Source organism: Oncorhynchus nerka, linkage group LG3 (assembly GCF_034236695.1).
Source record: "Oncorhynchus nerka isolate Pitt River linkage group LG3, Oner_Uvic_2.0, whole genome shotgun sequence".
Taxonomy (NCBI): Eukaryota; Metazoa; Chordata; class Actinopteri; order Salmoniformes; family Salmonidae; genus Oncorhynchus; species Oncorhynchus nerka.
The window spans coordinates 34,133,661-34,160,773 of record NC_088398.1 but is presented as its reverse complement, the minus strand read 5'-3'; the positions used below and the strand labels follow the sequence as shown (position 1 = coordinate 34,160,773).

The window sequence follows — 27,113 nt, the reverse complement described above, 5'->3', positions numbered from 1 at the left end:
CATTATCACTTAAAGACAATAGCAAGGAATTTGTCTTATTTTCAATTTGGGGACTGCAAGCTTTTTGTTGTTGTTTCTATAAATACCTTACATTTGTTGTGGTTTTGTCATGTGTAAATGTGGGCTATTCTTTTGGTGCTGAAATCCGCCCACACTAGTCGCCTCTCAACTCCATCGTAAATCGTGGAGGCAATGGCTAGCCCAGGCATTGTATTCACCACTCCATGTGGATGTGATAGTCATGGAGGTATGTAACGTCACATTCACTTAGATCAGATGAGACTTTGCCTATCTGTTCTTTCTTGCACAGTATTTACTTCATTTCAATGTACCATTATTGTTTCAAACAGGGCCAGAAGTGAGACACTACAACGGTGCCAAGTTTGGGCCGCATTCAATGACAGAACACTGTATATAAAATAATGGGTGCCAAGACCTGAGGTCGACAGTGGGGCGATTGCTACCTTCCATTCTGCCGAGACGTTTTTACATCGCCACAACCTGCACTGGGGCAGGGAATAAGGGCTGTTTCAGGGACTTATTTCTGAAGACCATTCGTCACAGTAAGTTTTGATATTATTAAATGAGTTACACTTGTTTTCTCTACTTTTGAGTAGATTCAAATGTAACTCAATGTTCTTTATTTGTGTATTAGTAGCCATTCAGAAGAACTCTGCAACCTGGGATGCCACAGATGAGGGGGTCCAGATTCATGTCACCCGTTACCCGAAAGGGACCTCCGATTGTGAAGGCGGGAGGCGACTGCGCACAAGGAAGAGGGATCTGATGCCTGCCTGTCTCAAAGCCACACCCTTCTTATGTCACCTCACTGCACTAATAATATTATATACTTTCATATAACTATGGTGTGTACCTTATTCCACTCACAATGTACATGGGCAAACAATGTCCATACTATTATCCCGAAAGTTTTTATTTGTATTTTTTATCTGCATGCCTCATACTTGATTTAGTCGTTTTCTCAGTGTTATGTAAATGCAATGTCAGTTATTTGACTGCTTTTCTATGTTACTTATTTGATTTACTATGTCACTTTTGTCACCATTGCACTGTGTGAGAAGCCTGCAAATACATGACAATAAAATTCGATTTGACTGGATTTGGATTGGTCATCACCAGTGGATCCAGGTGACCAGGACTGGCCCTCATTATCTGATATATACTGCACACACACAATCATTTACAGTACTTTTCCACAAACATTTTTCAAATGGCATCCAATGTATCTTAAATAATACAAATCTATAAATAAATAAAAAATAAGTGGTGACAGGGGGTAAGCATGCCCTGGCTTGATAGCGAAAAAAATCGTATTTCTTCTGATTGGCAGCTGTAGTGTCACTGGTAGGGAGAGGGCGGGTGGGCTTTGTTAAGAAATCCCCACATGAACCGAACCGTAGAAGCACGGCTGATGCTTGACAAAGCCGCCTATCGCGGGCGCCGGGTGAATGAGGACGATGGGCAAAAAAGCTGTTGCATGGCGCTTGACCATTCTGGAGGGATTGCCGGTCTCCCAGATGCTCATAGCTGATGCAGAATTTAATTGACATAATTGCACTGAACTGTGATTTGAAAATATAAACCAATCTAAAAAGGTATAATATGTTTGATTGATTTCAGTTTTCAAACAAAAGTGCATTTAAAGAAGACAAGCGATAATTGCGTGAAAGTAGGGCTACTTTTATCAGTTAATATGTTTACTTAACAGTCACTTAAAAAGTGTTACAGTCATTCCCGGTCTCCCTTCCTTCACTGTATTTGCACTCAATGTCCCTTGACGCATGCGATTACGTATGAGATGCAACATCTCAAAAACATGTTTTAGATTAAAGAAAGCCATATAAAATAATGACGTGTTATATAATATGATACAATGACTTGTAATAATTTCCTAACTAAATAAAGGTTCAATAAAATGATAATCATATTTAAATTCTGTCTGTCTTTCTTCAAGGGTTTCCACTGTCCCTTAGCTCCTCCCTCTCTGTACCTTGTGACAACCACAACTCATCAACAGAGCATATGCGGAGCCGCACTTATCTGCTCATTCTCCTCCTGTCATTCCGCCTTCTATCTTTGATCATTGTCCCACCGCGCTCAGCCCAAACCCTCACTCACCACCTATTTTCAGCATCTCTTTCTACTCCCCAACTCATCAGAGGAGCTAAACTCCCGTGGAATCTTTCATTTGGAGTTCCTCGACTGCCGCACTTTTTCCGCAGGAGTGTTTTTTTATACTTTGAACTTACTCTTCTTCCCCTAGGTGACAATGGCCGTACCGGCTGCTTTGATCCAGCCAATCCCTCTGGTCCAGACGCCTTCGATATCCACTCCTTCCGCGACCACGTCCCCGCCGTCAACAACTTCTTCCCCGTCTCCCTCCGTGGGCCCATCCGGCCAGAACCTGTTCCGCTCGGAGCTCCTCGCCAACAGTAGCCCCGGCATCTCGACCGGGACTCTGCCCAGCAAGCCAGTCTACTCGACTCCGTCGCCTGTTGAAAACACCCCGCAGAACAACGAGTGTAAAATGGTAGAACTGCGGGGGGCGAAGGTGGCGTCTTTCACCGTGGACGGCTGCGAACTCATCTGCCTGCCCCAGGCGTTCGATCTGTTTCTGAAGCACCTGGTCGGAGGACTGCACACCGTGTACACCAAGCTGAAGAGACTGGAGATCACACCGGTGGTGTGCAATGTGGAGCAGGTCCGCATCCTGCGAGGTCTAGGGGCCATCCAGCCAGGAGTCAATCGCTGCAAACTCATCTCCAGAAAAGACTTCGAGACTTTGTACAATGACTGCACCAATGCCAGGTGAGTGGAGACGAGAGACGCTAATTTGATGTATAGGTTTTACGCAAGCAGAAGCTTAGGCGTCAAGGTAGAAAAGCTGTAACACAGGAAGGGGGAGACATTTTCCATTTTGTGGAAGTCATATGTTTCAGGTGTCATTTAGCTATAATGACTGAACTTTAGGTCATTTTTGCAATACTCTATTGTGCCAAATCTAACTATAGGCATATGCTGTTATGGAGTTTTTAGTAGGCTAAACAAGGAAACACAGATGGACATGGCGAGGGCGCAGCTCTCGAAAAAGTTGTGGCAGGTTGATGGCAATTGAATTTATTCTTATTGCAAAGAGTTGTGTTAGTGACTTGCTCAACCCAAACGAATGTTAAAACGCAACAGTCACATTTTAGTCATTTGAAAGTGTTACTAAATTAGGCTACTTGAGGACTTTTTCATGGCCTGAAATTAAAAGTGTCCAAAACGCACAGCAAGTTGGAAACCATTGCCTGGAGGGAAAGCTCACACATGAAAAAATAGGAGTTTACTATAGAATACTACATTATAAACTGGATGGTTCGAGCCCTGAATGCTGATTGGCTGACATATGTCATGGTATATCAGACCGTATACCACGGGTGTGACAAATGTATTTTTACTGCTCTAATTATATTGGTAACCAGTTTCTAATAGCAATAAGGCACCTCTGGGGTTTGTGGAATATTGCCAATATACCAGGGCTAAGGGCTGTGTCCAGGCACTTCCCGTTGCCTCGTGCTAATGAACAGTCCTAAGCCATTGTATATTTGCCATATACCACACCCACTCGGGCCTTATTGCTCAAGTATACAACAGACTGCAAAAACACTAGTCAATACTACAGTAATGTCTTCAAAAACACTACAGTCAATACTACAGTAATGTCTTCAAAAGCACTACAGTAATTACATAGTATACTACAGTATTTTAATTTGCATAGACCCTGTCCATTACCCTCCCCGTATCCAAATTTGTGCCACCCATAACTGAGACACCTACATGCCAAGTATAGATGATATTATGTTCCCTACAGGTTATAGAAAAGAGCAGATGGTGTGAAGTATCTGTTAAGACCTCAACCCTACTTATCTACATGACCTACAGGTTATGGAAAATTTGCTCTTTGAGTATTTTGTCCAGTAGTTTTCTTTTTAAGGACAAAGCCCCCACTGTTTTGTAAAATATAACAAATCCAAAACACTACATTACTACAGTAATGTCTTCAAAAACAGTATATTAAATACTACAGTCTGCAAAAATACTACAGTAAATACTACAGTATACTACAGTCCACAAAAACAGTAATTACTATAGTATATAGTCAAGTATACTACAGTCAGGTCCGCAACTCTGTGTGTGAGCATTACCACATTTCCACTCTAAATTAAGCTCACCATTAACCCTAATTTATTTTATTTTTAAATGACATTGAAATAAAAGTAGGTTATCCTATATCAGCTGTCCTAGCCATAGGGGCAATCATTTAAAATTCTTTGAACTTTAAATTAAGTAAACAACATTTTAAAACATTAGACCATAGAGAATTAAAATAATTGGATTTAAATTGATTAATATACTGTTCATCTTCAGATTAATACATACTTTTCATAGGATCATTACAAAATACACTTTCTTTTGCCAGCCATGCCAATGTGTAGGAGGATTTTATGGGCGACAGATTTAGGTAGAGATCCATTTTTGATTTAAAGCCATTTTTAGTGTGCTGTTGCTCATATGCTGTGATGTATTGCTCAATCTGATAGGATGGGTTGAATCAGGCCAAATATGCCATCTAATCTGTTAATTTATTTAATATTGATCTGCCATTGCGAAATGAGCTGGAAATGCAAATATGATGGAAAGTCTAACATGAGCAGAGATACATATTTTATGGCGGTTATGAGAGAGTCCTTGAGGCCTTAACATGAATGCGCTAAGCTGTAGGTCACTCTGGATAAGAGCATCTGCTAAATGACTAAAATGTAAAATATAAATGTAAAATGTAAAAACAACACTATCTGGGCGCAATGTTACGTTAGGCACCATTGTTAGGCTCAATGTTACTGGTGTATTTGAGGATGATGTTGAGTGTGTAAGATAATTATTTTATTACACTGCTGTAAGACACACTTGCTTGCATAAACACAAATATGCGGATGGACTCACACACATTTTATTGTCACAAACAAATAGGAATTTATGGGTGGGTTCACATAAGGTTACATTTCTGAATTTAAATATTCAGTTATTTGCAGTATAATCAAGAAAAATTATTTTGTTGTTTGCTGCTACTGAATCAATATTCTGAAAATAATGCACTGAAGGGTTATTTACTTTTTGAAAGAACATATGAATTTGCTCACAATGAATTCTGAGGAAGACACATCAATGTTTGCAATGTATATAGCAGAATATGCAAACATAGCATTTTGACATTTGACCATGTGTATGGGCCCTGTATACTGAAGATCGTTAGGTATTTATTAGGATTGAAAATGCATTGCTTTTATCAAATGATGTTATCAGCTTTCATCAGTGTTTTGAACTTCTTTTCAATGCTCTATTCGGATATGCTGTGTCTACATGTTGATACCAATGGATTCATAAACTACTGTATTTCCACATTCCACACACACATACACACACACACACCCTGTCCCATTTGGAGAATTACATCATAGGTTTGAAACAGAGGCATCTGTCCACTGGATATAGGCCTAGTCAGGTGCTAACTTCTAAAGAAGAAGAGTAACTTGTATTAACATAACTTGGTTGACCTATTTCTGTTGTTTGGAGCTCAGTCAGGGTTGTAATTTAGAGCAATGTAGTCCATTGTAGCTTTTTAGTCCACCAAAAAAGTAGGCCCATGTAGGACAATGATACAGTTTATTCAACATTAGTGCAGTGGCCTGACGTAGTTTTGTTTTTTATCCTAAGTCCTTTTCACAATGACGTTATACTCTTTCATACAGTGGTGATTTTCGGTGACAATGGTGTTCAAAATAGTCCTTTACCAGTGGTGGTCCGTGACGTTTAAGATGAAGGAGGATGATTCTTTTTTTATGAGCATGGCCTTATTTTTATTACAGAATATTGGATGACTGTCATTCATATTCCATTTATCCAGCTCAATGTAACATCAATAGGTTTAGGCTACTACATGATACTGTAATTTTCCCTGTACCGATTATGAAGTTGATACAACCTAGCCTATGAATGAAAGTTTACAATGTAGGTGCACAGGTTGAGAGAATTTTGAGTAATCACGGTGACAGACATTGACACATTTAATATCTCCTTGCACACTCTTGCCTGCATTTAGCTGGTCTAGGGTGTAATCATTAGTCCAACAGTTGCAAATATTTATCCCTGTTCCGTTCCGTTTGCTTCTGTTTAAGAAACGTTTTTCAACAGAATCAGCAGAAGGAATACACACCTGATCACGAGCAAACACATTTCACTTTCATACCAGATACGTATAAACATCTTGTTGTATTTATAATTCCTTCTCGCAACGATCTACGCGCTCTCCTCCTCTCACCTTATTCCTTTGCTTGTGGACTTCAGTGCATAACACATCAGCAGGCGAAAAAACCTTTCCAAGCCAAACCTTCATATCATGACTGCTAAACTCTACACACATTCTACAACGTTCTCACGTCATAGTCAGCATAGCTACTAGAACTAACGTGTTAGTAAACCCGCTACAATCATGCCGTACAGTGTAGTCAGTAGCAATCAGTTTAGTAGTTACACTGGCAGGCCCCGGTGGCAATAAAATAACAAAACCAAAAGATTACCTTGACTTGAAAGAGTTCAAGTGTTGGATAGCCATAGCCAGCTAGCTAATATAGCATCTCTCTATGTTTGAGCTGGGTGTTTGAGTAGGCTAGACAAGCTATTTGCATTTGACACTAGCTAAGTAAGTGAAAGTGAAAAAATATATTCTGCGAAATATATTGTAGCTACCTCGCACTTTCTCTTTTGCCTCTCTTTATTTTGGAAGAGATTCATTTGTTCAGAATTGTTCAACTATTGTCTTTCTTTCTCTCTGTCAACTACTCACCACATTTGATGCAGTGCTAGCTAGCTATAGCTTATGGGTGTGGCAGGTAGCCTAGTGGTTAGAGTGTTGGGACAGTAACCAAAAGGTTGCCAGATCGAATCCCCGAGCTGACAAGGTAAAGGGCAATTAACCCACTGTTCCTAAGCCATCGTTGTAAATACGAATTTATTCTTCACTGACTTGCCTAGTTAAATAAATGTAGAATAAAAAAGTATGCTTTCAGTACTAGATTCATTCTCTGATCCTTTGATTGGGTTCACAACATGTCAGACTGCTGCTGAGGCTACTGTAGACCTTCATTGCAAAGTTTGTAAATACCGCAAACCACACATGTCCAAATGTGCACTTCACATTACCATATATTAAAACTTATGCCATTAACGGTATCAACATTTCTGTTCGATCCACAGTTACAAGGATGCGTTATACCCTGGGTTAGCCTCATTCTGTTCAGGACATGTTTGTAATATTATGAAGAAAATTAGCTGTGGACCATGCATTTTAATTCACTCATGACTACATTCTATGCGTCCCAAAATGACAATCTGTTTGTCTGAAGTGCCTTTTGAAAGCCAAACACCGTTAAATCATATTTTATAACTTAGAGTACATTTTCAAATGATGCCCACCTGACCCAGATTGTGATTTATAATGGGACGTTTTTGGATTGCGTAAACAACAACTGGAATTATGTGGGCACGCAGGGCTGTGTTCAAAACAAAAAAACTACAAGTGTGCTTGCCTCAGTTCCTTAATGGCAAAGCTAGGAGAGCAAATTTCTTAGGAAATGTGCGCAGTTTGGAGAGGTGTGTGGCCACTCGGTGACACAAGCTCGACCTCTCACTCACTGTAATCATTGTTTTTTCTTATCTTTCACCTACACCTATTTATTATGTTACTGAATGTATCTAGAATATTTTCAGATTTAGTTATTGACAAATGCTGTGAAAAGTACAGCAAATGTAAAATGCACATAAAATCAACAGCGTAATGTTTGGATTCAGTCGTGTTAGGTGAACTGTTGTGTCCTCAGTTTTAGTCTGATAATTTCCCCATAATCTACAAAGTGTTCTCTTTCAGTTACAACCATTTTCATGCATATGCTTTTTATAGTTCTTCCGTTAGAATCATTTACATTTGTCCCTATCCCATATAATCCAATTTACACAAGTGTTAAGGGGTTAAAACAACAGACTCAATTCAGCCACTGGGTAAATAGCGACACGGCATCCCTTCTGGGCCCATGCAATGTTACGTCTGATGTCTGACCAAGATGTGGCCTTGGGTATAAATGTTGCCACTATATGTATTATGCTCACTTTAGATTACAACTTTTTGAGTACATTAGAATATGTTTTTGGTATGTAATTTGGTGTGTTGTTGGTGGCACTTTATTTGACAGTTCACTTTTTCTATGTTTACTCAAGTAATATGGTCATGTTGATACATTATTGGTGTGCTTGCTTTCATTCCTGTGTGATATCCTATAGGTCGGATGCCTTCCGTCCCCAATGTCAACGTCTCGACGAGCTGCATATAGGCTACTGTATCTATTTCTGTGCAGAGTGCAATGATTTATTTGCCTTTCCTTCATGTACTTTCAAGGGACTCTTGCCAGATTCAAATCCTGAGTCAGTTCTATTCCCTACTCTCACCCCAGATTACCATTGCCCCTTCTCTTTCACAGATCCTGGATCAGTAATGATACGTTCCTACTGTCACCCCTGTTCCTTCACACATAAACAAATCCTAGGTCAGTTATACTCCTACTGTCATCCCAGATTACCACTGCCCCTCATTCCCCTTCACACAGACACAGATCCTAGGTCAGTAGTAATATTCCTTCTCTCACCCCTGTCCAGCACTACCACTCCTGATCACAGACACAGATTCAGTTGTAATATCCCCACCATTACCACGGCACCTTTTTCTCCTTCACACAGATCATAGGTCAATTATAATATTCTCACTCAGTGTTTTCCATAAGCGCAAGCCATCGGCTAAATAACCGATAACAGACACATTTTCACACTTCATTAATTAACTAAGCTAATTTTAATCTGTTGTCTGTCCCGCCTCTCGGTACCTGTGTTATTTTTGTGCGCTGTCAAAAAAAAATCCCGGTGGAGGGAGAAAATATGTGCATCCTTAAATCTATTTTCCATTCAATTCTGTATTGTTTCTAAACAGTTTATAAACACTTGATAGAACACAAACTTTTTTTCTTAGGTTTTTGCCACAATAATCTAAATTGAAAGACTAGATTTTGTTTTTGTCACAATAAATTATATAGACTAGTTTTTCAACTAGATTACTAATCTACCGCCTTCCCTCAAAGTCCCACCCACAGTGATTGATTAATAGGTCTGAAACCCTACCAGCTCTGTGACAACAATCCTACTCAGAGGCCAAACTGTTAAAGGGTAGTTCACCCAAATTACAAAATGTTTTCCTTTAAGTGTCCACAGCAGCAGAGCCAATAAAATACATTATTTGAAGAACAAAATAATTGTGGCAATTCATATATTGCAGTAAAACTGTAAATATGACTTTAATCTCAAGAGAAGACCGTTTTAATGTTAAAAAAGGTAATCTAACTTAGAAAATAGTCCTGATAATATAGGCCTAGGCCTAGACAATATCCAAAACGACTAACAACGTACTGAATTCATACATTTCCTACATTCATACAAATTGCGTTCAATAATTTTTATTGTAATGTCTTTCTACTCGATACCACTACTAATTTTATCAATCTGGAAGGTAAAGTCATTAAAGTATTCAATTATTTAGTGGTGTATTCTGGATGGAGTCAAGGCATTGGAAAGTATCTGAGGCCTCTAAAATAGAGCTGATTTTTTTCAGGTGGCATGCCCCCCCGTGTCAGCCCAGAACTGCCTGGCTACTTTTACTATTTAGCTGGCTACTCCATATTTTTACGTAAACCACTGCCCACTGTGACCCCAGATTACCACTGCCCCTTCCGCTCATTCACACAGACACACGTCCTAGGTCAGTAGTAATATGCCTTCTATCACCCCCGTCTAACACTACCACTCCGATCCTTCACACAGACACAGATCCTAGATCAGTTATAATATCCCCACCGTGACCCCAGATTGATTACCACTGCCCCTTTTGCTCCTCCTTCACACAGACACAGATCCTAGGTCAGCTAATATTCCAGATCTCCTTCCCCTTACTGTACAGTATTAAGACACCAGGCCCACGAGAAAAGGCTTTTTTTTAGAGTCAAATGTTCCCTGTTCTGTTATGTCTGTGATGTTAGATGAATGGTGGTGAGGTTAAGGTTCAATGATATGGTAGCGTGGTATTGATAGGATAGTGTATTTTATGTCACCTCTCTCTCTCTCTCTCTCTCTATTTCTTGCTATTCCTCACACCCTCTTATTTTGGCATGTTTACACCTAAACAAACATATTTGTAAATTAATGTAATTGTTTTGTTTAGTGCTCAGTATGAGCTTGGCACTAAGGGTGCCAGCTTGTCTAATGCCTCTAACCTCTTCCTTCGCTCTCTCTCGCTCGCTTGCTCTCTCTCACTCACTCATTCTCCTTTCTCCCTCTCTTGGCTGAGCTCTCTCTTATAATATATTTGTTTTCGACGAGGCACAGTTGTGTTTACAGGTACTCAGTGGAGATTTCTGGATCCGATTAAAATCACTCCCCAGTCTGAGTGGGTGCTAAGAAACCCGTCACCCCGGCAACCACATCCACGAGGGAGTCGAGGCGATAATAACTTTCAAAACAGCAGAGTGACAGATGCCTGACTAGAGAAAGAGGAAGAGAGAGATAGAGAGTGAAAGATGTTAAAAGGTTTGTTAAGAACACAATTTCACTCAAGCACTTTCTTGAAAGTGAAAGTCCCATTGAAATCCCACTCTCGCACTGTGTTGTTCTTAAGGATAGAAAATAAATAGTTATAATTTCCTTTTCTATGTATTGTCAGCACTGTTGAATTTAATTAGCTGCATGCTCAAATCAACGGCTCATCTGGCAGATGGCGGCTTGGTGTTTTTTTATGCAAACAAATTGGAGTCTGCTTGAAAACCACAGTTGTTTTATGAACTTGTCTTTCATAAGTGTAGATATCTAGCACTGATATTTATATCCTTAATGATATTTAAATAAGTATCCTGATCAATTGCTCACAAATACAGAAAAGTTATATCCGTTTGCTCTTCATCTCTTAAAAAATACAAATTCATATGTGAACATTTGGAATGCTTATTCAAACAAATTTGACATTCTATCTTTTTAAAGGGAAGGTTTTGTTCGTTTGATATTTGGCTAATATCATTGCTGGATTTAGGTTTATTTTCATGGCAAAGAGGCTTGCATTGTTCATTTTCCTGTTGGATGAAGAAGCTGTCCAGACTCTCAGCCTATTTGCATGCTTTCACTGGATAGTAGCACAAGTACTGTTGTGTCCAGGATGCCAGATCCCTTTAACAAATTATTAAGTACTACAAAAACATTATACAACATACTGCAACATACCTGTTTTAATATAAGGATTTTCCATTGTGAATTTTCCTTAAATACATTGAAGTAATTTAAGTTTTTCTATTTTAAGTTGAAATCACTTGAAAGATCTTTTTATTAATTCCATCCATAAAATATAATTATCAAACTGGATTCAACTAGTTTCATTAACAGTGATATTGCCCTGTCTGATCCACACCTGTCCGACACATTTTGGCTCTACTCTTTTTTTTCCCGAGCTCTGCCCCAAGCTCAGTTATCTCTGGCTTGTCTTTAGTCACCAGTCTCCATCACATTACTGGTACATTTAGGGAACCATGGCAGAAGTCACTGGCGATTGTTCCAGATGCTAAACGCTAGTGACAGAAGTTAGAGGAGAGCAGATGAGATTTCCTGATTGGAGAGCGAATGCCGGGGCCCTAACCCGTGCTCTGTCTAATATGGTCATGTAGAGAAATTGATATTCCTGCTAAATTAATTAATTTTTCATATAGCCCAAAGCTGGGGAGTTTAAAAAGAGTGCACACTTGCTGGTTTTCCACTATTTCCTCCCTCTTAAAAAAAAATGTATTGCCTAATCATATTAATACTTTTGCCCCAAGGATGAAAAGATAATTTTACAAATGCATTTGGAACTATGTATCACTGAGTATTTATGATTAAATTATGCAAATAAGTCCAGATTGTCTAATTAGGATTGATTTGAGCAATAGATGTAGTGGAATCTGAATACAAGCATGTCCAAAGAGCAGAACATTTAAAATGACAAGGCTGGAATCCTTAAAAAGTGTGTATCGTTGGTTGTCTTTCTTTTTTTTCTTCCCCTCCTTCCAACTCTCTCTCTCTCTCTCCAATTCAATTCACCCTCTCTCGCGCTGTCTAATTCGCCATGGCCGTATCAGGAGTTAATTTTCTCTGGCTTAATTTCTCGTCTGACTTGACAGGAAGAGGAAGCCATCAGGGATGGAATCTCAGATGGGATTCCTGCAAATTTCCTCTTGTTTTTTATTTATCTTCCCCTCTCTCTCTTCTCCTCCCACTCTTCTTTTCATTTTCGAGGAGGGGCTATCAGGGATGAATCTTCTTCTGAATAAACACTCCAATGTTATTCCTGCAGTATCGATGTTTCTCTTTTAGCCCAGCGCTGGATAGTAAGGATGCATCCCAAAGGGCACCCTATTCCCTATACTCTGTACTACTTTTGACTAGAGCCCTTTGGGACTCACTCCCTGTATAGACTAGTGCACTACTTTTGACTAAAGTAGTTCACTATAAAGGGATTGGGTGCCATTTAGGATGCACCCTAAGGGTCCCCTCCTCCTTATTAATGGGGAATGTAATAAGGCAAGAGAATATCATCGGATGAAAATACCTTTTGCACTGGTTGGAATTCTGTGAAGTAATGCCATTTTGATTATGAAAATGTATGTCTGTGTTATTGTGGTAATAGTAACCTCAGCTTTTGCATGTTGGGAAGGTGGTATTTTCATTGTGTGCAAGTTAAATGTGAAATATTGTCATGTATTATAGATCTGTATCTTACTGGACACTGATTGTCAGTAATATAATTATTATAATTAATTATAGTTAGTCATTTACAGCATTTACAGGTTTGGGTACCCGTCGCAAGACCCACTGGTTGATGCTTATTTATAAAACCCTCTTAGGCCTAACTACCCTATATCTGATATATCTACTGCAGCCATCATCCTTCACATACAACACCCGTTCTGCCAGTCACATTCTGTTAAAGGTCCCCAAAGCACACACATCCCTGGGTCGCTGGTCTTTTTAAGTTTGCTGCAGCTAGCGACTGGAACGAGCTGCAACAAACATTCAAACTGGACAGTTTTATCTCAATCTCTTCATTCAAATACTCAATCATGGACACTCTTACTGACAGTTGTGGCTGTTTTGCGTGATGTATTGTTGTCTCTACCTTCTTGCCCTTTGTGCTATTGTCTGTGCCCACTAATGTTTAGTATTGCTACCATGTTGTTGTCATGTTGTGTCATGCTGCCATACTGTGTTGTCATATGTTGCTGCCATGTTATGTTGTTGTCTTAGGTCTCTCTTTATGTAGTATTTTATTTATTATTATTTAATATCAATGACGGTCTTTTGGTATGCCGTCATTGTAAATAAGAATTTGTTCGTAACTGACTTGCATAGTTAAATAAGGGAAAAAATATATATAAATAAATATTTGTGAAATGTGCTCATTGCCCTTTTTTTTAATGAGCATGGCCTCATATCTATTAAGAGTATATTGAATGACTGTCATTCATATTCCATTCACCCAGCTCAATGTAACATTGATAGGTTTAGGCTACCTCATGATAGTCAAATATTCCCTGTACCCATTATGAGGTTGCTACAACCTAGCTTACGAATGTAAGTGTATAACTTACGTGCATATGTCGAGTCACAAATTGGAGTAATCAAGGTGAAAGACAGTGACAGATTCAATACCATCTTGCGCACTCTTGCCTGCATCTCGCTGACCTAGGGTATAATCATTAGATAAAACAGTTCCGTTCCATTTTGCAACCAAAACTAGAGTTTCTATTGGACAAATTCAGGTAGGTCTATCCCCTTTCGTTCCATTTGTTTCCGTTTAAGATTTTTTTTCAACAGAATCGTCAGAATGAATACCCCTGATCACCCGCAGTAACCGCTAACCACTACACACAGCCTACATCGTTGTCACCATATTAGCTGATGTCATAGTCAACATAGCTTACTATAACTAATGCATTAGTAAACCCACTACAATCACGCAGTACAGTGTACAGCAAGCAGTATAGCAGTTACACTGGTGGGCCCCGAAGTCAAAAAATGAATAAAACCAAAAGCTTGCCTTGACTTGGAAGAGTTCCAGTGTTGGATAGCCTTAGCCAGCTAGCTAACATACATAGCATTCCTCTCTATTTGAGCTGGGTGTTTGAGTAAGCTAAATTAGCTAGCTGCATTAGCTAGCTAAGTAAGTGAAAAAAATCAATACAACTAAATCTATCTCTCTCTCTCTCTCTGCTGCTTCTCCTTAATTTTTAAAGAAATTGATTTGTTCAAAACTGTTCAATTATTGTCTTTCTCTCGCTTTGAGTCAACTACTCACCACATTTTATGCACTGCAGCGTTAGCTAGCTCTAGCTTATGTTTTCAGTATTAGATTCATTTTATGATCCTTTGATTGGGTGGACAACATGTCAGTTCATGCTACATGAGCTCTGATAGGTTAGAAGACGTCCTCCGCAAGTCATCATAATTACTGTGTAACTATGGAAAGGGGTGAGAACCATGGACCTCTTAGGTTTTGTATAGAAGCCAGTGTACCCAGAGGAGGATGGAAAATAGCTGTCCTCCTGCTAAACCATGGTGCTACCCCTGAGAATGCTGTTGAGGCTATTGTAGACATTCATTGCAAAACAGTGTGTTTTAATCAGTTATTTGGTGATGTAAATATATTTAGTATAGTCTTATCTAAAAATCTTTTTAAATATGTTTCACTATTTTTATTTTTATGAAATTCACTGAGTAGGATGGTCCTCCCCTTCCTCCTCTGAGGAGCATCCACTGAGTTTCACTCACCACAGGGTTCAATCTCTACCATTCATCTCATTTCCAATCTGTATTTAGCATCTCTGATCTAATTGATGTGTATCTCTACGGAACCTTGGTGAGTCTTTCTACCAAATACTACAGCTGAGTGTCCCGCCAGCTGCCTCCATAGAGAATCATCATCTCCACAAACCAAAACAATATTTATCCACGTCATTAGTTATAATTCAATACACACAAATTGACTCGAAAAAAAACGGTCTTAAATCTGCTGTCTGGGCGGATTTGAGTCTTTGCTTTAAATAGCTTTAGAGGCTCTTTTCTTGTTTTGTCAGGAGGTATTGAGTGAGCAGATGCTTTGAAAAACCATAGAAAGTGGTGCTGGTCTCAAGTGTCATTAGCTTCAGGCCTTTTCCAAGCGAGCGCCAGGTAAAGATTAGATAACAATCAGGGGCTTTAATAGATACTGTTGGAGGCATTGGAGCCTGTCTGAAGCTAACAACAGAAGAAGAGGAGGAGAGGGAGTAAACAATGTAATTTCCTATCTAGTTTCTCCCTCGCAATGGTGTTATCACTAAGCCTTAAAAATGTGTTTGTTCACAGTCGTGGAATAGAAAATGTAGGGCAATATTTTGCTCATTCATCAATTTCAAATCACTTAACTGTTTATCAGCAAATCAAATCCTAATTTGGATGAAAGGTGTAATTTTTTAAAATTAAAGTTGAATACACACATGTCCAGTAATTCACACAAAAACACAGCACTTGATTGCAACATAGAGCAACAAGTAAAACTCGTCCAATGAGTCCAATCAATCAACATGTTTTAATATCTGCAGGGTTATGCCTCGATCACATCAACAGCGTTATTGCGATTTGGTACACTAGTAGTACGTTCATTTCCAATGGAACGCTGTATTTGCCTTGCAGCATTGCTTTGCAGAGGCAGTTGCAGTGCGTTTGTTTTGTGGTTCATACGTGGGATTTATGAAATTGTGTGCTTAGACAGCTTGACAGAATTGGAAGCAGAAGGGGAATGTTTAACTTTTGTTGCACACATATGTGATCGAGGCGTTAACGTTTGCAGCCAATCAGTGATGTTTTCCAGACAGCTAGCTACCACCCAAAGCCTCCTCCCGACCCCACAAGGGACACGTGTAGCTGTAATGAACATGGTCAGAACCCAAATATAAGCTTTATAGAATTGTAAACAAACACTGTATAGCCTCAATACATGGTTAAAACCATCATTTTCAGCTCATGGATCAGACCTTGCATCTATAGCTACGTCTATGAAGTTTGAGTTTACATTTCTCCAGCCCCATCTCTCAACTTTTTATTTAAAAAATGATAGGGTGACCTTTGCTGTTGTTTTAACAAAACAAAAAAAACTCCTGTGCCGCCACTACAGTACAGTAACCATGGCGCCCTAGCTATTGTTACCCTCCTCCTAAAAAGTGACAGTCAGGTCCTTAGAGAGGTGACACTCAACTCTGCCGGGGGAAATCTATAGCACTGCATCAACCTACACGTCCTTGGCCAATCAGATACAAGGATTCTTGATACTGTACACCTGGTTGGACAGAAGCTAGAAGGTAAATGGTGCACAGAATAGACACAATGGACTTTAAAGACAATGTAGACTCAATCTCAATGGGTACGATTGTGTTTTTGATTTTACTGCCAGTTGGTTATTGCAAAATATAAAATGTGTTCTTTAATTTAAATTGGTCAAATGACTATACATTTAATTTGACATACTGGTATTAGTAGAGGAAAAATGGGATGGTGAGTGTGTGTGTGACTGTATGTACTGTTGCCTCTGGAAATGAACTGGGTTATGATAATACACCACCTCTTGACTGAAATGGTCTGTCCACATACATTAACCCTAGTTAGCCATTTCTCAAGCGCTCACTTCAACAATCACCAAATTATCAACCACCAATGCACTACCGTCATATTGTACATGTCAGTTATTAAAGCCAAATCACCTATACACTCTATTTTCTATTGTTGTGATAGGCAACATACAGACAACAACTATGTGATCTGCAATCCATGTGTAGCTTGTCTCTCTTTCACCCTCTCCATCTCTCTCCCTCATTCTTCTCCCTCTCTCTTCCCCACCACCCTCCATCTCTCTCTCTCTCAATTCAATTCAAAGGGCTTTATTGGCATGGGAAACATATGTTTACATTGCCAAAGCAAGTGCAATGGATAATAAACAATATAACATGAACAGTAAACATTATACTCACAAAAGTTCCAAAGCAATAGAGACATTTAAAATGTCATATTATGGCTATATACAGTGTTGTAACGATGTGCAAATATTTAAAGTACAAAAGAGACAATAAATAAGCATAAATATGGGTTGTATTTAAAATGGTGTTTGTGGTCTTCACTGGTTGCCCTTTTCTTGTGGCAACAGGTCACAAATCTTGATCTTGCTGCTGTGATGGCACACTGTGGTATTTCACCAAACAGATATGGGATATCTTTTTGTTTTCTCATGATTCGGTCGGGTCAAATTGTGTTGCTGTCCTGGGGCGCTCTCTCTCTATCTCCCCCTCACTCCCCCCTTCTCTCTTTCTCTCACTCGACCCATTGAAGCCTGTATTACTACTACTGTGAGTGGGAAGAATCCCTCCTTCAAGGCTCTCCTGCGAGTCCTGCTTGACTGGCCTCACAAATTTTACAAGCCAGAGTTTTAGTTGGAAGTTAATATCCTGCAAAATTGTCCTGCGCTGGCCCCGGTAGAATGGGGATAATTAAATGACACAAGCATATCAAAAACATTTTTCTCATACTAGTGGGTGTTAAGTGTCGCGCCGGTGCAGTCCTCTCCCAAGTTTGCTATTAAACAGCAAAAAGGGATTGATAAGGTGGGGGGGAGTGGGTGTCATTGAGCTACGGTGTGTGTGTGCTTGTGTGTGTTCACTGCTGTGTTCAGTGATCTGTTTCATAGGTTTTCTATTAAAGGATAAAAATCCTGTTTCTCCATATCCTGGACAGGAGATGGAAAGTTCTGCAATAAAGACAAAATTGCTTTTTGTGTCTATCAATGACCTCTCACACTTGACCTTTGAAATGTCACAGTAGGACTGTGAGATGATCCCAGACACACTGATCTGATTACTAGGATCAGACATCCATTGGTACTGTCTGTTCCAGAGGGAGTGTTTTGTTTAAATCTGGTAATGTACAAAATCAAAATGGTCATACTCATAAATAGGTTGGTAATTGAAATGTAAATATTGTTAAATAAAAGTAGCATTGGAACAATGTACTTTATTTGAAGAGATTTCTGTCTGTTTTTCTAGTGTGTGTGTGTGTGTGTGTGTGTGTGTGTGTGTGTGTGTGTGTGTGTGTGTGTGTGTGCGCTATTCTCGCTGTTACATGCCAGAAAGGCTAATATTGTTACAATTGACGCTTTGCTCTAGAGGGGATCTGAAAACGCATTACTATACAAACCGAGCTACACGCAGAAGAAAAAAAATTGTCCCTCAGATACAGTAATTCTCCTTTGGCCTTTTATTTCTTGAATTGATGTTGACAATTAAATGTTTGTAGTTTTGTAGTTTCAGAGCCAATTCACTTTCCAGTTATGGTTACATTCCAGGTATTCTAATTTGCGGTCACACTGCACAGATGATCGTAGGTGTTTCATGTCTTAGGAACCACATTCATTTGATACAGCAATCTTCAGAGATGCGTAAGGCATCTGTGATAAAGATGACCTGGAACGCCACCAATAAGAATATAAGACAAAGATCTTCAGGAAATAAAATACCGTCTTTTCTCCATCAGACTGAGGAGAAGGTCAGGCAGGGAGAACACATAGCAGAGCATAGATAATCTGTCTGGAAAGTGTTTGGCAAACTTTGAGATTTATTTTTAACATCAATGGCTGACATTGACACCAAGCATGGGACCTCTTTACCCATTGGCACTGTTATCTCAGCAGGACACACACACACACAACCCCTCAGTATTGCTAGAAGGAAAGGTCAGGGTCAAACACAGTGACTAAACCATGGTGTAGACTTCTTCCTGGAAATCTCCTAACTATGGAGTACCAGACCTGGGTTCAAATACTTTTTGACATAATATAAAATACTTTAGCAGGGCGGGATTTAACTTGGCACTCAAGGATAGCTAAGGTGAATGCTAATATTATTTCCAAGATTTCAGATAGTATTTGAACCCAGGTCTGCTGAGGAGGGGAGAAAAATAATCCATATTGGACAGCTACAGTGGTTCTTCCTTGTGTGGTGCTGCAGAATTCTATGGCATGTCATTGTTGCCACAATGACGCGATTTACCACAATCTGCCACCATCTACGACAAATGGTTGCGGCATAAACTCAACATTTTTAATGGAAGAACCACTGTAGGATGGACCATGTCTTGTCGCTGCGATATGAACACTGCTGTTCGGACAGTAAAAAAAGAATAAAAGAAAAGCTTCCTCTCAGAGAAGAGCTCTATATTGTTAAACAATGGTCAGAATTACATACTACATATACCTTTTAACGGTAACACTTTACAATAAGGAAAGGGTTTATAAAGGTGTGTTATGTTATTGACGATTATTGAATCATTTTTAAATGCATTATAAACAGTTATATTGTATTGTTCAAAATAGTGCAACAACTGGTAGTGTTTGCTAAATAGTGAGCAAATATTTATATTTACCTTACCACTTCTCTGTGATAGTCCAAGTATGGTGGTGAACGCTCTGGTGTGAAATGGTAACCGTAATACCTTCGGTTGGTAGAACAATGGAGGCATCCTCTCACAACATTGAATGTTTTGGTCTTCATACTCACCATTCATTGACTGAACATGTTTAACAAAGTGTTGAATCTTCTCTTATGTATGTAGTGATGAGTACCCAATACTGTCTATAAGTATCTCTAAGGTTTAAATGAACTCTCAAATCATCTATAAATGATTTACCTACATGTATAACTGCTAAAAGCATACCGCATTTAAAGTGACAGAACTATTCATATTTATAACTAATTTATCAAAAATTATATCTTATTATAAAATGGCAATCCACTGACCATTAAGAAATTAGTTACCAACATGAATAACTGCTGAAATTATCATTTTTAAGAAAGTGGAAACCTACTGACCATTTATTAATTAGTTAGGCTTACCAATATCTATAACTAAAAAAAATATATACCTTATAAGAAAGTGGAAAACTTTTGGCCATTTATTAATGATTTGAAGACATTTATAGCAGCATATAATCTCATCAAACGTTGTAAAAACATGTAATTTAATACAAGGATACATTGGGAAAACAATTTGAATTGCAGTTACTCAAATCTGTATCACTCATTCAGTGAGTAGCCTAGCTAATTCAGATAAACAGGGGTTGTCTTTTTCTCCTCTTTTTTAACATTACAAGTCAGAATAGAAATTGACAACAGATTAACTATTGAAAATACAACAGCGTCTCATGGCCTCTTTCTGTGTCTTCATCTGTTTCTTTCTTGTTAATCATTTCCCATCCTGGAGTCTGAGACCTTACGGGAATCTGTGGGAGAGAAGAGGAATTTATGACAATTTATACAACGGGTGGGTCTAATCCTCAATGCTGAATGGTTAAAACCTCATTTTAGCCGGTGATACCACTGTTAAATTGACTATTTACTCTGTTCCGTCTGACTGGGCAATCCACTGTCTTATAAACTTGATCTCCACTAGAAAAAGCATCTAAACATTATCTCATATTTCTTTTCGACTAACATTTAGTTGTCAACAGCAGAGATTTGTATTAAAATTTGTCAACAGAGATTTGTCTGTCTCTCCGACATTTGCAACATTGTTTCAATATTCAAATTCAATCTCCTGCTGTCCCATTGTAATGAATGTGTCGGGAGTCTGGACAAGACAGACAGGCAAGGAGCGTTTCTCAGCCAGTCTAAATCATGAATCAGCTGGCATCATTTTTATGCATATATGCAATTTTTAAAAATTAAAATAAGGTTAAATGAAACAAAGTGCAGCTAATTTGCAGTCTTTCCAGCTTCAGTTTGAAGTGATTGTGTTACTGTAGCTGTGTTGTTGGCTAGCTCGTCTGAACAACATTGTCCTGACGAGTGAGCACATGTTCTAGGCCAGGTGAAATCACACCTAATTAGCTCATTGTTATGGATGCATCCAAATAAATGTCACTAGAAAACAGCTTAAACAAATGCAAATGCAGCTACTTAGCTGTTATTCTGGCCGCACTTAAAAAAAAGAAGTTTTTACCCCCTTTTCCTCCCCAATTTCGTGGTATCCAATTGTTACTAGCTACTATCTTGTCTCATAGCTAAAACTTCTTTATGGGCTCGGGAGAGACGAAGGTCGAAAGTCATGCGTCCTCCGATACACCACCCAACCAAGCCGCTCTGCTTCTTTCTTAGAACTCCCCATCCCGGATCCGGGATCGTGACTCGGCTCAAGCTCATTACCATAACGCACAATGCAAAAAAATATTCCTAGAAATATTTAACCTCCACACATTAACAAGTCCAATTGCTCAAATGAAAGATAAACATCTTGTTAATCTACCCAGCAAGTCAGATTTCTAAAATGTTTTACGGCGAAAACATAGCACATATTTATATTAGATCACCACCGAAACAAAAGACAAGCGGCGGCCATTTTGTCCCAGAAAAAATACAATTTAAAAGTAGGATTAAAAAATAAATAATTCACTAACCTTTTGAAAATCTTCATCAGATGACAGTAATATTACATGTTACACAGTACATTTAATTTTTTTTCAATAATATGCCATTTATATCCATAAATCTCTGTTTACAATGACGACATTTCAAAAAATGCTACTCAAATGTCCGGAGAAATGATGATAGCTCCGAAAGATAACGTCAGATAACAAGCAATAAACATGACTAAATATACATGTTCTACATATATTTACAAAGATACACTTCTTCTTAATGCAACCGCTGTATTACATTTATTTTTAACGTTACAGACATCGTTCACTGGGCTATACAATGAGACGGCGCTCAGATATTAGCAGTATGTCTCCTCTACGTTTGGAGTCCACAGAAACCCAAAATAACCACATAAATATTCCCTTACCTTTGATGTTCTTCCATCAGAAGACGTAGAAGGAGTCATACTTACCCAATACATCGTTTGGTTTCACGTTGTGTGTCCCTGTATTAGCATATGCTAACAGCTTCAGCTGAAATGCATCAAAAATGACTTCTGGTCCAGCACTCTTGCGCATCAAAACTTCCAATTTACATATTATATGTTGACGAAACTGGTCAAACGATGTGCAAAATCGAGCTTTATGATGTTTTTAGCATGTAGAACAAAGATCAGCGCGAACAGACAAACCGGCTTCAAATGCTGGATCATGGAAAAGAACGTACTCCAAATCGGCCGCGCGCAATAGAGTGCATGTTTTTCAGAGGGACACGAGCAATTTTGCCCGCCAAACGTGTAGGGCTCGTGGGATTCTCACAATGAACGTGCCATTTGAAAGCAGGCATCGCGCTGAAGAGATAGAGACTGTTCCTGGATCGGTAGCTGCCTGGGAAGGGTGGGGGCGATGACGTCAAAGTTGACCCAACTTTTCTCTTCACAAGAGAGAGTTTGGGAGAAAGGCTGCCCTGAGAGTTCTGCTTTACATACAGACATAATTTAAACGGTTTTAGAAACTTTCGAGTGTTTTCTATTCAATAATAATTTTTATATGCATATATTAGCAATTTTGGAAAAAATATTTTCAGTTTACTATGGGCACGCACTGTCTCCAAAGGGGGCAGTATTCAGCCCGAGCTCTAAGTTAACACAGCGCGCATCCAACCCGGAAGCCAGCCACACCAATGTTTTGGAGAAAACATTGTCGTATGAAGAAGGTGTGGACCAAAGCGCATCGTGGTACGTGTTCATAATGTTTTATTCACTGAACACTGAAATACAAAATAACAACGTGACTAAACAAAAAAAAAACGAAACAGTCCTGTAAGGTGCAGAAAACACTAAACAGAAAATAATCACCCACAACTAAAATGAGGTCAACAGGCTACCTAAGTATGATTCTCAATCAGAGACAACGATCGACAGCTGCCTCTGATTGAGAACCATACCAGGCCAAACACAGAAATACAACATAGAAAAAAGAACAGACTACCCACCCCAACTCACGCCCTGACCAAACTAACACAAAGGTCAGAACGTGACACTCCTACACACTGTTGCCACATGCCCATAGTATTCTCACTGGTAAGCAATCTGGTTTCCGCTCTGGTTATGGATGTGTCACTGCAATCTTAAAGGTCCTCAATGATGTCACCATTTCCCTTGATTCTAAACAATGTTGTGCTGCTATTTTATTGACTTGGCCAAAGCTTTTGATACGGTAGACCATTACATTACTGTGGGCAGGCTAAGGAGTATTGGTGTCTCTGAGGGGTCTTTGGCCTGGTTTTCTAACTACCTCTCTCAAAGAGTGCAGTGTATAAAGTGAGAAAATTTGCTCTCTCAGCCACTGCCTGTCACCAAGGGCGTGCCCAAAGGCTCGATCCTAGTACCCCCACACTCTTCTCAATTTTCATCAACAACATAGTTCAGGCAGTAGGAAGCTCTCTCATCCATGTACATGCAGATGATACAGTCTTATACTCAGCTGGCCCCTCCCTGGATTTTGTGTTAAATGCTTTACAACAAAGCTTTCTTAGTGTCCAGCAGGCTTTCTCTACACTTAACCTTGTTCTGAACACCTCCAAAAACAAAGGTCATGTGGTTTGGTAAGAAGAATGCCCCTCTCCCCGCAGGTGTGATTACTACCTCTAAGGGTTTAGAGCTTGAGGTAGTCACCTCACACAAGTAGTTGGGAGTATGGCTAGACGGTACACTGTCCTTCTCAGCACATATCAAAGGAACAGGCTAAAGTTACATATAGACTTGGTTTCCTCTATTGTAATCGCTCCTCTTTCACCCCAGCTGCCAAACTAACCTTGATTCAGATGACCATCCTAAGCATGCTAGATTAACGGAGACATATTTTATAGATCGGCAGGTAAGGGTGCTCTCAAAAGGCTAGATGTTCTTTACCATTCGGCCATCATATTTGCCAACAATGCTCCTTATAGGACACATCACTGCACTCTACTCTCCTCTGTAAACTGGTCATCTCTGTATGCCCTTTGCAAGACCCACTGGTTGATGCCTGTTTATAAAACCCTCTTAGGCCTCACTACCCCATATCTGAGATATCTACTGCAGACCTCATCCTCCACATACAACACCCGTTCTGCCACTCACATTCTGTTAAAGGTCCCGAAAGCACTCACATCCCTGGGTCACTCGTCTTTTCAGTTTGCTGCAGCTAAGGACTGGAACCAACTATATTAATTTGGGGACAGGTCGAAAAGCATTAAACATGTATGGCAATTTAGCTAGCTAGCTTGTACATGCTAGCTAATCTGTCCTTTTTAGCTAGCTTGCTGTTGCTAGCTAATTTGTCCTGGGATATAAACATTGAGTTGTTATTTTACCTGAAATGCACAAGGTCCTCTACTCCGACAATTAATCCACACATAAAACGGTCAACCGAATCGTTTCCAGTCATCTCTCCTCCTTCCAGGATTTTTCATCTTTGAACTTGTATGGTGATTGGCATCTAAACTTTCATACTATTACCACGACGACCGGCAAAACAGTTCATCATTCAATCACCCACGTGGGTATAACCAATGAGGAGATGGCACGTGGGTACCTGCTTTTATAAACCAATGAGGAGATGGGAGAGGCAGGACTTGCAGCGCGATCTGCGTCAGATATAGAAAGGAGTTATATTTTAACCCTTGGCAACGCAGACGCTCGTTGGCACGCTCGAGCAGTGTGGGTGCAATAATTGAATAACATGGATTTCTACATTTATTTTGCAACGCTCGCACACGCGACGAGTCCGGTCTGGTCAGCATGTTACTGACAGTTGTGGCTGCTTTGCGTGATGTATTGTTGTCTCTACCTTCTTGCCTTTTGTTCTGTTGTCTGTGCCCAATAATGTTTGTGCCACGTTTTGTGCTGCTACCATGTTGTGTTGCTTCCATGCTAAGTTGTTTTCTTAGGTCTCTCTTTATGTAGTGTTGTCTCTTCGTAATGTGTATTTTGTCCTATATTTACTATATATATATATTTTTTAAATCCCAGCCCCCGCCTTTTGCCTTTTGTAGGCCGTCATTGTAAATAATAATTTGTTCTTAACTGACTTGCCTAGTTAAATAAAAAATAAAATAAAACCCTCTTCCTCCTTCTCTCTCTTAGACCTCCTCAGCCTCTCTTTTTTCCTCCTCCGTATTCCAAATATAACTCTCCTTATGAAAATACTACACTTCTCCTGACATACATCTTGTTCTTGCTTTGTCAAGGGACGGCATTTAACCGGCTATCACAATCTCCGTACAATCAGCACGAACCCCTTGGGATGTAGCGCTCAACAGTGCATCCCACTTGTAAAGCAGCTGCTTCATCTTGATGTTCTTCTTTATCAATAGCTACCACAACACTTTTACATTTCAAACAAGCGCACACTCTTTCTCCCAGATTCCACAAGGCCTGTCTCTTCTGTCTGGCCTTTGCACACTTCTCATAGCTAAGTCCATCCTGATTCTTCACGTTGCACTGTCACATGATGTCAGTGTCAACACAAAATTCTGGGCACGTTTCAGGTCATCACTATTTCAATCGTGTTTCACAGATGGGAAGATCTCACGAAATCGGGGGAATTTCTCCCAAACCAGCGAACCACCTGAATAATATGGCTTGAGATCTTCAAATGAGGCCTTCATTCCTAGAATAAATAAGTGTACCAATTCATTATCAAGTTTTCAAAAATGGGGCAAGACACATCAGGGGAGTAGACCATTGGTCATAAAACCCTACCATTACTGTTCCTGGGACAGAGCAGCAGTGCATAACACCCAAAATTGAGAACATAACTATTGTATAACTGTGCAACAATTGATAATAAGGTTGCATGATACATAAGGGTTCAATGTTATACGCATTTGTAAGTGCATTTATAAATGGTGGGAAAAGTACCCAATTGTTATACTTGAGTAAAAGTAAAGATACCTTAAAAGAAAATGAAAAAGTAGAAGTGAAAGTCACCAGTAAAATACTACTTGAATAAAAGTCAAAGTATTTAAAAAAAAAAAAACGAATATATCAAAAGTAAATGTATTCACTAAAATATCATTAAGTATGAAAAGTTAAAGTATGATTTATTTCAAATTCCTTATATTAAGCAACCCAGATAGCACAATTCTTTTGTTTATGAAATTTACGGATAGCCAGGGGCACACTCCAACGGTCAGACATAATTTACAAACAAAGCATTTGTGTTTAGTGAGTACGCCAGATCAGAGGCAATAAGGATGACCAGGGCTGTTCTCTTGATAAATGTGTGAATTAGACAATTTTCCGGTCCTGCTAAGCATCCAAAATGTAACGAGTACTTTTGGGTGTCAGGGAAAATGTAAGAAGTAAAATGTACATTATTTATTGTAGTAGAGTAAAAGTTGTCAAAAATATAAATAGTAAAGTACAGATACCCCCCAAAACTACTTAAGTAGCACTTTAAAGTATTTTTACTGAAGTACTTCACACCACTGATTTTGACCAGTTTGTCAAAATGCATTTGCAAATGATTAAATAACTGTTAGTAATGTAATTACAAACCCTTTATAAACCCTTTACAAATGGAACCTTATTGTAAAGTGTTACCCATTTAACTATCAAGCAAATATGTTATTGGACTTGAGAGTCCTACTAATGGAATTAAATAGAACACTTTAATGTCCTACTGTACTTTGACACTATTTAACGAAGGTTCTGATAATCCCATCATGATATTTCAAAGCCCTCAGTTTGGTGTCTAGTTCAATCTTTGTATTTGTGCTAGGATACTTCTGCCTTGCACTGATAGTCACTGCCAGTCATATGGGCCTATGGATGTCAAATTAATCCTCACAACCATATCAACTCACTGCATAATGCTTATGTACCTTATTCATAAGGTCAACTGATTCCCGAGTCCCAATACACTGGCAACCATAAGTCTCTCTCACCTCAAGTGATGACTG

The 27,113-nt window shown here is 39.2% G+C and overlaps 1 protein-coding gene across 5 annotated transcripts in view; it reads left to right on the top strand.

Moving 5' to 3' along the window:
* The first annotated feature begins 2,020 nt into the window (after window positions 1–2,020).
* Window positions 2,021–27,113, top strand: part of LOC115107052 (dachshund homolog 1-like) — a 249,987-nt gene continuing 224,894 nt past the window's right edge. For all 5 annotated transcript variants that reach the window (XM_029630441.2, XM_029630434.2, XM_029630425.2 and 2 more), the window contains exon 1: window positions 2,021–2,829. In XM_029630441.2, coding sequence (XP_029486301.1) covers window positions 2,291–2,829 — 539 coding nt within the window. In that variant the 5' untranslated portion in view covers window positions 2,021–2,290. The remainder of the gene's footprint in view (window positions 2,830–27,113) is intronic.